The sequence below is a fragment of the Haplochromis burtoni genome, unplaced genomic scaffold, assembly GCF_018398535.1.
Source record: "Haplochromis burtoni strain Fernald_Lab_line unplaced genomic scaffold, NCSU_Asbu1 Contig_120, whole genome shotgun sequence".
NCBI lineage: Eukaryota > Metazoa > Chordata > Actinopteri > Cichliformes > Cichlidae > Haplochromis > Haplochromis burtoni.
The window spans coordinates 621,262-632,988 of NW_024582481.1; the positions used below are offsets into that span (position 1 = coordinate 621,262).

Genomic DNA, 11,727 nt, shown 5'->3' on the forward strand with positions numbered 1-11,727 from the left:
CATTCATTATATATTTTCTAAGTCAGCAAAGCACATTGTGACATTCTATGTTAAACATCATTATTATAGTTATTAGATCAATTTAAGCTTAAAACATACGAACAATGGAATTAAATTAAAAGTTCAACTTAACATTAATGCAGCATTATATTCACTCGCACAAACGACTCTTGTGGAAATATAAACACAAACATCCATGTAAATATTGAATACCTTAATTCCGATTAAATTTGTCAGGTTAGTATAATGTTCTCCTAAAACAAATTATTAACACAGACTTCTATACAGAATTGTAAAAGAAAAGAAAAAGTAAACCCCACAATAATTACATGATATGCCACAGTCCTGCCTCTGAAGACTTAACTGAAATTACCAAAAGTGACTTTAATTTGAGAACCAAGTTCTTGTGGTTGTTATAACTCTAAATAAAAATGCCAATAAAGTTCAAATATAACATGACTATCACTTGAACCATTATAGCAAATGCCTTAATGGTCCACTTGAAAAAGTAAATCTTTTCGGCATTTTTTGGCCTTTAGAGTTCATTATTTGTTTTCACTTGCTCTAACTATACATGCCATGACTGATTAACTTCGTGAGATGGAGAGTCATCCAGAACAGAGCAGGAGAACAGTTACCATGAAGTCAAGTCTTTGGACAGTCAGTTAATTCCTCTGTTGACTTCTGCGCTATTGCAGGAGGTAGAGAATGAGAGTTGGGAGCATGATGTCCAGCCACAACTCCTGGATATGGATATTAAATACAAGAATTGCGTTTGGACAATCAACACCAGACTCCCTGTCAAGTTTTGGTTGAACAGTCACAGCAACCTTTAGGCTTGGGATTCAGTCCTGCAGTGGATGGTTTGATAAAATACCCTGGAAGATTAATTGTAACACATAGAAAAATAGCTATGATAAAATGTGCAGAGTTCTTTCAAAAATTTGTAGCCTGTCAGCAGACTGATAATTAAAATATAAGCCATGGGTAGAAATGTGGTATTGAACTCTCAAATGCTTCAAAAATGTTTAAATATTCATTTTTTTTTAAAAAAATCTGTGAACCAGCTTATTAATGAGTTAAAGTGAAAAAATTAATTATTCCAATACTTACATAATGCACCATCAACAATATAGTAATTATAGTCCCAGAGAAGTTGTTATTAATCATGTATCCATATGCACATGGAACATTAAGCTATTTTTTTTCTTACTTTTTGAGGGTGTTTTTAATAAATATTTCTAAGTCCGCTTTCCTCTGCATCCATCTTCCACTACTTCTCGTTCATTTTGCCTGTCCCTTGTCCCCCTCTCTGTCTCTTCACCGATGTCCATCTCATTTCATGCAGGAGTGAGGTTACCTAAGAGACTGGGCTTCAATGAAGAAAATCTCCTTTTCTACAATTAACTGTGAAAGTGACAGAAGGGTGGGATCTGCATAGGGCTCCACACTAACAGAAGGTATGGAGAGAGAGGAAAGATAGGGCAGTCAAAGGCAGGTAGTAAGACATGAAGACGTGAAATTTTCTTAAATTTGAATATCAAAAATATTGCCCAAATTGAAGTGTGTTTGCTGACCACATCTATGGATGAATTTTGGATAAACCTTGCACTACTTTGCAGAGATTGCATTGATTAATTGCAATGTTTAGTTGCTATTTTAGATTTATTGAACATTATATGTATAGTTTTTAGACTAAATCACTAGATATATTTTTTGTTGTGTTACTTTCCACACCCTCAGATTGCTTTGTAAGTTTCACATCTCACACTTGAATTGGGATTAGGCCAAATTAGGTTGTATTGCACTGATCGCAGTGGAAATGCATCATGTTTCACCATAATCTCTTAAAATTCAGAGGGAGTGACCAGTGGTTTAGGATGGAGAGATTTGCACAAAAGGGTGTGGCGTGGGAATGTTGCCAAAGGTCAGGAGTGAGGGTGAAAGGTCAGGGGTCAGAGCCAGCTGGACAGCACACAAGAGGAGATGAGGGTGAGAAAAGGAGGGGAGGGAGTAGTCCACAGACTGATTGACTGACTGCGCCCTATTGGAACATTAACATTGAACTGATGGGAGACTCACTGACCAATGGCTGATCAGGGAAAACCTGTGACACACTTGTGTAATGATCCGTAGAATTGAGAAGTGACATGATTTTCATCTTGGATGCAAAAGCAGTTAAAAAAGATATAGCAGTGAATTTCAAGCTGCTATTTACTGACTTTATGGAGTTATTGAAATCCACACTGCAAATGTTCTTAGATACTAATAAAACATAAACCAGTGCTAACATTCTAGAAAGGTATTAGAAAATGTAATATTTGCAAATGAATGCATGTTTTCTATAATTTAGTAGATTAGCTGCTCATCGTGGTGCATGCCTAATATCACTATTTGATTTTTAATGTTTTTTAATTGACAGCAGATATAATAAATTATGGTATCAAGCACAAGATATTTCCTGTGTTGTATGGTTTCATTTGTGATATCAAGGAGCTATATAAGGAGATATAATCATTTATAAATTGATAAAGAATAACACAGGTATTTGGAGGGATTATTTATTTACTTAAAAAAAATAAGACATTTTGTTATGTATATAAAAACAGATAAACATACAAAACATACTATTTTGTATCAACTTCTTTGACATATGCAATTCTGCAATAGATAAAATTTATATACAGTTTATCATATTAAATAAGGCTTCATCATGTCCTGCTTCCGTGGTTTATCAATTCTCTGTGTACCTCAAGGGTAAAGGAAGGAGGGTGAACGTCTGTATTGCAGATCTTCTGAGTGGCCAGCGAATGTCAGGCCAGTGAGTGCAGCAGGCAGTATGGATCAGGGCCATACTGGGCTGACAAACTCGCGGCCCCAGCCAAGGGGGTCAACATGCAAATAGTAACCCCAAGTTGAAAGGCACATAGATGATCAATTTTCCCACATTTTTCCTGCTGCCCATAAATGTGAATGTGCACGCCTATAAAGCAGAAACATTTTTTCTTTTGGGCGAGTGGGCGATCGTGGCTCAAGCCTTGTAATCGGAAGGTTGCCGGTTCGAGCCCCGGCTTGGACAGTCTCGGTCATTGTGTCCTTGGGGAAGACACTTCACCCGTTGCCTACTGGTGGTGGTCAGAGGGCCCGGTGGCGCCAGTATCCGGCAGCCTCGCCTCTGTCAGTGCACCCCAGGGTGGCTGTGGCTACAATGTAGCTTGCCATCACGAGTGTGTGAATGGGTGGATGACTGGATGTGTAAAGCGCTTTGAGGTCCTTAGGGACTAGTAAAGCGCTATACAAATACAGGCCATTTACCATTTACTTTTTTTTCCTCTTGTTCGGCCGGCTGGGTGAGGGATTAAACGATGCCTGCTCTTGTAAATGACACATGTAGAAAATGTCATATTCATTAAATGCAAAGATTAAAAAACATTTTCATATCTATTTAAATTCAATATTAACAACAGAGGAGGCAGCTGTATTTCAACAGAGATATGTCATAACTTAGCATTGAAACAATCAGGATCACGGCCCCCAAGGTTCACTGGATTGATGGTGTAACTGAACACAGCATGAATTTTAAACCAAGGGGTGCACATGTCAGTATAGGAAAATGTGTTAATTTTTTCATACAGCACAATGAAAATGTTAACATTTGCATTACATTAAGAGGCACTGGCCCTCATTCATCCAGCACATGTGTTGCAGATAAAATTCAGTTTTTCTGTCTCGGGCAAACCTACCCACTGCTGCCCCCCAGTGGCCTCCATGGCACCACTAACAGCACTGCCATAATCCCTTTGAGGTCCTTCTCCTGGTAACCAGTTCTGGTAACAGCTAGACGTTGACCTAATCCAGAACCAAAAATTAAATTGAACAGTGTAGCGTAGACCCAGCCACACATAGGATGATGTAGCATTCTTTGCCTTTTGAGCAACCTGGTCCTGTATGTTTTTGGTCTTAATGTCAACAAGATCAAAATAATGTTTCCTGCAGTAACTCAAAGCTTCAATCCATGTCATGTTTTCTTGAATTAATATCATGTTTCCTTCTGAAAGAAAACGTGAAGAGAATTACTTAATTGCATAATTTGTAATGCAAAAAAAAAATCAAAGATGTGAAATTTTAAACATACCTGGGTGCAAATTTTGACTGATTACACTGGCCGTTACGATTGAGGAATGTGTGGTGTTCTGGGCTAAAGTCCCTATGTATGCTGTAGTGTTCTGGACTGAAGTCCTTATGTATGCTGTAGTGTTTGGGGTTGAAGTCTCTATGTATGCTGTAGTGTTTGGGGTTGAAGTCTCTATGTATGCTGTAGTGTTTGGGGTTGAAGTCTCTATGTATGCTGTAGTGTTTGGGGTTGAAGTCTCTATGTATGCTGTAGTGTTTGGGGTTGAAGTCTCTATGTATGCTGTAGTGTTTGGGGTTGAAGTCTCTATGTATGCTGTAGTGTTTGGGGTTGAAGTCTCTATGTATGCTGTAGTGTTTGGGGTTGAAGTCTCTATGTATGCTGTAGTGTTTGGGGTTGAAGTCTCTATGTATGCTGTAGTGTTTGGGGTTGAAGTCTCTATGTATGCTGTAGTGTTTGGGGTTGAAGTCTCTATGTATGCTGTAGTGTTTGGGGTTGAAGTCTCTATGTATGCTGTAGTGTTTGGGGTTGAAGTCTCTATGTATGCTGTAGTGTTTGGGGTTGAAGTCTCTATGTATGCTGTAGTGTTTGGGGTTGAAGTCTCTATGTATGCTGTAGTGTTTGGGGTTGAAGTCTCTATGTATGCTGTAGTGTTTGGGGTTGAAGTCTCTATGTATGCTGTAGTGTTTGGGGTTGAAGTCTCTATGTATGCTGTAGTGTTTGGGGTTGAAGTCTCTATGTATGCTGTAGTGTTTGGGGTTGAAGTCTCTATGTATGCTGTAGTGTTTGGGGTTGAAGTCTCTATGTATGCTGTAGTGTTTGGGGTTGAAGTCTCTATGTATGCTGTAGTGTTTGGGGTTGAAGTCTCTATGTATGCTGTAGTGTTTGGGGTTGAAGTCTCTATGTATGCTGTAGTGTTTGGGGTTGAAGTCTCTATGTATGCTGTAGTGTTCTGGGCTGAAGTCTCTTTCTGTATTGCAGTGTTCTGGGATGAAATCTCTATATGTTCTGTGGTGTTTGGGACTGAAATCCCTGTCTGTGTTGTTGAGATCTGGGCTGAAATTCCTCCCGGGGTTGTTAATATAGAGTCACCACCCGTAGTTAAATTCACAGTAGTTGCAGGAGGTGGCTGTGTCAAAGATGACATTTCTGTAGTTGTACTTTGGAGATGAGTACTTGATGTAGGTGACATAAGCTCTGTGGTATTTGGTGTTCTCACTCCACCTGCAGCTGTTCCTTCTGTTGTGGTAATGGTGCTTGACTGTTTGGTAGCAGCAGCTGCAATCAAATTAATATGAAGTACATTTGTCTCAATTACAGGTCACTGTCTATTGTGAATGGCAGTGTTGAAAATGATTTCCCTGATGTAAAAGTGAGTAATGAGTGGACAGATATAGATTGTTGTGTCTTGTGTAATAGAAAACAAAAAGTTATAATATAATTTTACTGACATAGTAAATACATACAATTTATAAATAAATAACACAAACTTACCCCCATGGCAAACAAAATTGAGTTGGTTACTGCAGCTTTGCTTATTCCACTTCCCATTATCTTGAAATACTGCAGCAACACAATCCTGATTTGGAAGATAGCTGGGCTGAGAAGCTCTCCAGAAACGAAAAGATGAGTTACTTCCATCCGACCATTTCCAGGGATCTTTGAACAGCCCAATCCAGACAGTTTGTGATGCAGACACGTTGAGCACTGCCATATTCTCTGCTTCAGAGTGTATGCTAACTAGATCAGATGGCAAGCCCCTGCAATGACTCTGAGCATCCCACCACGATTTGGACTCATTAACAAAAATGAAATCACCAGTATGTGTCCCTGTAATGTAATTAAATGTATTATTAGTAGTATTATTGTTATTATTGATCTCTGAAATAAATTATTGTAATTTTACTTACCTTGACAAACAAACTTTCTTAGAACTCCACAGGCACTGACAAACCACCCACCAAATTGATCCAATGCTGCACATTCTTCTTGATTATTTGTTATTACTTCTCCTGATTTCCACTTAAAAAAATCTGTTAATTGACCAGGCAAAGACCAATGCCACATCCACACAGCTCCGATCTCCAGTCCTATCCAAGTGTTTTCAGTTATATTTGAAGCTAAAGAAACCAGATTATTCATATCTTCTAAGTTGTAAATTGTTGCTAAATCAGTGTACATATCTCTGCAATAACTCTTGGCTTGTGTGTAGTTCTCAGTGAGAGTAATATGGTGAAAGTCTGAAGATCCCAGTGTGAAAAAGCAAAAAACTGTGGAAGTACAGAAAAAATATTTCTTTTTCATCATGTTATGTTTAATCAAACTTTATATAGCTAAATTTATATAAATTGTAAATACAAATGTATCATACTAACCTGACAAAAAAGTCAAATAAGCAGCAGAGGTCCTTTTCATCGTGGTTAGTCTATTGTTTTCAGTCATGATGACAAACTGCAAAGTAACAAGCCAAAAGATGTTACACATATAATACTGCTCACCATATTGCTCTGTTCTGATCAGCTGCTGCTCCTATAAGGTGCAAGCAGTTTCAGGCAGCACAGTGTTTGCAGGAGGAATGCCACCTGGCTTGTTAACAGCCACCTTCTCACCAACTAACAAAAAGCAAAGCAGTTTTTCAAGTTTATTTTGATTGCCTGCATACTGTAGGCCATATGAGTTTTCTTGTTTGTTGAGATGAATTTATATGAGAATATTCACCAGGTAGGTCTAGAATGCAGGTGTCAATGTCTAGTTGTTCTAACTGAAATAAAACAAATTTGTTTTGCTTGTAAAATGTCCTGCAAATGGTACAAAATAAACTGAACCTCAGCTTTTGAGGTTTTAGGAGGCAGTGCAACTAATTCATGAGAACAAAAGTGCAAGTCATTCTCCAGCCCAGGAGAAAAAACGTTGGACAAAAATGGTCTTTAGAAGAACAGAACACTGTGTTCAATATTTTGAATAGTGGAAAATATTACTGCACAAATAAATCACTGGTGCAAGAACAAGTTGTGCAATACTGTATATACCCCTTCCTTCTGTCAAAGGGAAAACATTCCAACTCTTTTTGTAGGTGTGGCTGTTTAAAACAGCTTGCTCAGATTCTTAAATAATAGCATGCCATAATTGGGCTACGCGAAAACCACACACAGTTTCTGGCTGAATTTACTACTGTTTACTTACATTTTTGTTTACCACTCCCCCTATCATACCCAAAACAATCGCTCGCTTGTATTTGTGCAGGTATGAAATGTTCAGTGTTTCTTGAACGCATCACGGATGGCCTTTTGATGTCGTGTATTTTTGGAGCGTAGTGTGCTGAATTTGATAACAGTATATATTGAGAAGATAGATATTATTTAAACTCAAATACTGCATACAATTGTGACGCGATAATCGCCAACCAAATTAGCTGTGATTAAATACTAAATCAAGCTGAACCTCTGCAGCAGGGGTGTCATATGACGGTGCTGTTATGGGTGGTCCCGTGGGACATTTTGGCTCAAGTCGATTGTGGCACTGAGCCATCATGGCCTGTAAACAACAACAGCTTCTGACCGAAGCAAACTGTGTCTGAGACTCGGCCTTTATCTAGAAGTGATTCTCAACAATGCTTCGAAGGTGTGTCTGGTATGTAATTCTAACCTTCCAACAACCATGAGGTAGTTGTGAACAGTCGCTTCCTTGGGGTATTACCCCTGAATCTAGCATCGAGCTAATGTTGGCTATATTAGCCGTAAATTAAGCTAACAAGCTAATCTTAGCAAATGCAGGTCGAGCGGATTCATTTGCGGACTGTCGATTATTACGCAACATTTTTAGATGCGAAACAAGGTCTGTTTGCTATATCCCAGTTTTACAAAAAACTACAGAAGGTAGTATCACTTAGACGTGTGAAAACCAAAGCTAATGTTTGCTAATGTTGTTGTATAGCATGGATCTTTGAAGCCGAAGATTTGCAGCTAACGAGCTATCGATAAAGGCAAACTCCGACATTGTGTATTTGTTGTAGTTAGTTAGGCGTTGTAGTTTTTACAGACTACGGACAATGTATTTGCTTTTTGTTCTAATAAGGTCTAGTATGTACTTAATAGTGACTCGGCGGTAGCGCTGCTGCGTACCTTTAGCAACATTTTGGCAAACATGAAACGCTAACGCACACTGATTAATGTAAGCAAATATTTGTACGTACAAACATTACCTGCCACGAGAATTATTTTCCTTTTATTTGTCCAGTTTTTTGAGGAGGGGTGATTTGCTTGCTTGTTTGTTTGTTTGTTTTTTGGGGGGGGGGTGAAGTATTTTTGAGTTATTGCCAAATAAACGGACTTTTTATGTTCAGTGATTTATGGTTATAGATTTGTACGTGGCCAGCTAACTCTATGGGCAGAAATCTGTGCCATCAGAAACTGAATTTGAATAAGTTAAATTTGAATTGCTCAGATTGAATCTGAATTGTAACTTGAATAAATGCTTTTGAAAACTGAATTTGAATTAGTCTAATTTGAAATTGAATTTATGGTTTGAAAATGATCATCACTAAATTGAAATTGAATTTTATATTTTGAAAATGAATTGATTTGCTTTGAAACTGCATTTTATCCTTTAAAAATTCAGCTCTCGAATAATTTCAGATTCACTTCTCACCATTCAGTTTCAGTTCTACAATTCAATTTCAGTTCCAAAATTCAGTTTTTTGGAACTTACATCCGGTTCCGGTTCAAGCGCAGATTAATAGAACTACGTTTTACTAGCGGACCGAAAGTGTTACTGACGGGAATCTACAGCGACTTGACTGTCAAACATATAATGGAGCAGTATGTTTAAAAAAAAAATCTAATTAAGCATGCACTCAGTACCCTAAGAATTATTATGGTAGTTAAACACAGTGATAGTTGTATATCATATTATATCACTTCAAACAGAGGTGATCCAGTAATGCTGCACTAATGAATTAGACTAACTATTCACTTTAGCTAAAGTTATTGTTGCTAAAGGGGGATGCTGTGTAAGACATAAATAAAGCTAAAAACAAAGGTTTGGACACCGTTTTGCATGTTTCCCTACTGTAGGGGTCTCTGCAAGCATACAGAGGGGGTACTCTGAGAGGGTCCAAGATGACAACTTTGGAATTCTACTAGAAACAGTCGATCATATTTGTTGTCAAAGCTGAATTCAGGGCAAACTACGCTAAATTAGCGTTTTTAGCTAGCAGCTACAATAAGCATAAAAGTTACCTTACGGCTATCATTTGTTAACATGACGCTTGTTCTTATACATGTAATACATTTATTACCAACCTGAGAGTTTATCCGCTGGTCATTCGACATGACGAATGACTTCTGAAGTCTTAATTCAGCTCAAGACGCTGTAGATTCCCGTCAGTAACACTTTCGGTCCGCTAGTAAAACGTAGTTCTATTAATCTGCGCTTGAACCGGAACCGGATGTAAGTTCCAAAAAACTGAATTTTGGAACTGAAATTGAATTGTAGAACTGAAACTGAATGGTGAGAAGTGAAACTGAAATTATTCGAGAGCTGAATTTTTAAAGGATAAAATGCAGTTTCAAAGCAAATCAATTCATTTTCAAAATATAAAATTCAATTTCAATTTAGTGATGATCATTTTCAAACCATAAACTAAATTTCAAATTAGACTAATTCAAATTCAGTTTTCAAAAGCATTTATTCAAATTACAATTCAGATTTAATCTGAGCAATTCAAATTTAATTTATTCAAATTTAGTTTCTGATGGCACAGATTTCTGCCCATATAACTCACTTATGGAAAATTGGTTTCTCTGCCACTTAATGCAATCGCAGCTATAAGACTTCCACTACTTTATTTCTGAAATGGGAGAAATAATGATGTAATCTTGGCAAACTCTCAACATTTGAGAACTGAAAGACACCAAATGTGTAATGATTAACAAAATACACCCCCCCCCCCTTTTTTTTCCTTTTTTTTTCTTTTTTTTTTTTGAGAAGTTGCAACCAAATCATGTTTGGCAACTTTAGCTCAAAATAATAATTGTCAAAGTCAGTCTCTGTTATCTTTTAATCAAGATCGATCAGAAAGGTTTGCATAGCTTATTATATCCCTTTTTTTTTTTTATCACTTTCAGATTGATATCCTTCGAACGGGACGTTTTTCTTTTCAGCGGGCAGCTTACAAGCCATGTCCTCACAGCAACCTAACAGCTCAGCCTCCAACAGCCCCACCAGCATCTTAGGATCTCCGTTTTCAGTCATCAGTCCCTCACTTAACTCCCCAGTGGTGCCACACTCTCTGGGATTTGGACCCATCAGCAACAGTCAGGTAATTCATATGCATGAGGGTGTATGTATTGTACTGATGTCACAGTGCACTTAACTCTTATTTTTAATTTTGTAGCCTGAGAGCCATGATGCTTGTTTAAACTGGGCCGAATATACACAGCCACTTAAGGTACACTGTAGTGGAAAAAAACAAAACACTTTACTGACTATTTACATTACTCCACTTATAGAGGCAGGCATTTTTGAATAATGGCTCCTAACAGAAGGCGTTGTAAGCAAAAATTGTCACAGTTAGTGCTAATAACAAAAGGGCATTTGATTATGAAAATATTTCTGTATTTATGTGAAAAAATGAAAATAACTAAGAAATAGTGTCTGTCATAAGCTGTGTAGGATGCACCGCTGGATATTGCAGAGTAAAAGTTGTTAAATCAGTAGCTGTGACTCTTAGTATTTCGCTGTTCACATGACTTATGCCATATTATGTGGAAAAATCAGAACAACATAAGATACCTTAATTAGTAGATATACATGAATAGGTGATGGTGAGAAACTCAAAGTTATAGTGTGAACTCAAAATTTGGAGGTTTTTAGTGTAGCACACGATCAATTTCATCTAGAAACAGCCATCAGGTTTTTGTCATCCATTTGGGGTATACGCGTTTTTTTCCCAGTGACCAGAGCTAAATATCCACACTAATTATCCCAGTTTAAATGCACTCACAAAAGTAAGAATGAGTCTCTTATCAATCTGCCTTCTTGTGGATATAATTTAGATATTTGAAGATATTTTCGAAGGAATAAACAGTGTTTTTTGTTTTGTTTTTGGGTTTTTTCTTTGCCTAATTTTGACAGCCCTAGCCTCCAGTTATTCAAATTGGTGGAAAATACTGTCTGGCCATTACATACAAATAATGACATTGTTACATTGTTTCCCTTGTTTTATTTGGTTGCAATCGTACCCAGATTTCATCGTCAGCGCCTATATCAGGGATGCACTCTGTCAGCAGCTCAGAAGACATCAAGCCTCCGTTTGGCCTGAGGCCCATGCAGGCTCACAGCCCGGGAATAATGTTGTCTCAGAAACGACTGTGTGTCATCTGTGGGGACCGCTCTTCTGGTGAGTGAACTTAATCAGCACAAGGTAAAGGACAGAAGTGAAACATCAGCCGACGAATATTTCAACCCATGATAACATTTTCATGTAGTGGATCTTACTTATTACGAATGATAGCAAAAAGTTTCCCCAACTCATACATACAGGTTGATGTTGTCTTCCTTCCAGTCTTCTCATTGGGCCGTAACGTTCGTTTCCC

The 11,727-nt window shown here is 37.8% G+C and overlaps 2 protein-coding genes across 7 annotated transcripts in view; one reads left to right on the forward strand and one right to left on the reverse strand.

The window, feature by feature from the left end:
- Positions 1 to 3,237: 3,237 nt before the first annotated feature.
- LOC102300129 (putative GPI-anchored protein pfl2) lies at positions 3,238 to 6,761 on the reverse strand. Of its 3 annotated transcripts, none has more exons than XM_042223787.1 (5): positions 6,508 to 6,761; positions 6,043 to 6,402; positions 5,627 to 5,962; positions 4,136 to 5,410; positions 3,274 to 4,048 (listed from the first exon to the last, which is right to left on the reverse strand). In XM_042223787.1, the coding sequence occupies exons 1-5, from the start codon at positions 6,614 to 6,616 to the stop codon at positions 3,687 to 3,689; spliced, it is 2,442 nt and encodes an 813-aa protein (XP_042079721.1). In that variant the 5' UTR covers positions 6,617 to 6,761; the 3' UTR covers positions 3,274 to 3,686. The 3 variants fall into 3 exon arrangements, with proteins under 3 accessions (XP_042079722.1, XP_042079721.1, XP_005934891.2); XM_005934829.2 differs by having other exon boundaries at positions 3,275 to 4,051; positions 6,508 to 6,760; XM_042223788.1 differs by lacking the exons at positions 5,627 to 5,962; positions 6,043 to 6,402; positions 6,508 to 6,761 and having other exon boundaries at positions 3,238 to 4,051; positions 4,136 to 5,569.
- Positions 6,762 to 7,481: 720 nt separating this feature from the next.
- rxrbb (retinoid x receptor, beta b) overlaps positions 7,482 to 11,727 on the forward strand; it is a 10,329-nt gene continuing 6,083 nt past the window's right edge. Inside the window, exons 1-3 of one of the 4 annotated variants that reach the window (XM_005934722.3) lie at positions 7,482 to 7,753; positions 10,258 to 10,451; positions 11,378 to 11,531. In XM_005934722.3, coding sequence (XP_005934784.1) covers positions 10,311 to 10,451; positions 11,378 to 11,531 — 295 coding nt within the window. In that variant the 5' untranslated portion in view covers positions 7,482 to 7,753; positions 10,258 to 10,310. Of the gene's footprint in view, positions 7,763 to 7,788; positions 7,967 to 10,257; positions 10,452 to 11,377; positions 11,532 to 11,727 lie in introns of those variants that run through there. The other 3 variants (XM_005934721.3, XM_005934724.3, XM_005934723.2) reach the window with 3 other exon arrangements.

What these genes read in the sequence shown, in the direction of transcription:
- LOC102300129 (XM_005934829.2), bottom strand. Translation starts at nt 6,616, where the DNA reads ATGTGTAACATCTTTTGGCTTGTTACTTTGCAGTTTGTCATCATGACT. An exon ending in CAATTTTGTTTGCCATGGGG is followed by an intron (nt 5,411 to 5,626) that starts GTAAGTTTGTGT and finishes ATTTGATTGCAG; the next exon opens with CTGCTGCTACCAAACAGTCA. An exon ending in CAGTCAAAATTTGCACCCAG is followed by an intron (nt 4,052 to 4,135) that starts GTATGTTTAAAA and finishes GTTTTCTTTCAG; the next exon opens with AAGGAAACATGATATTAATT.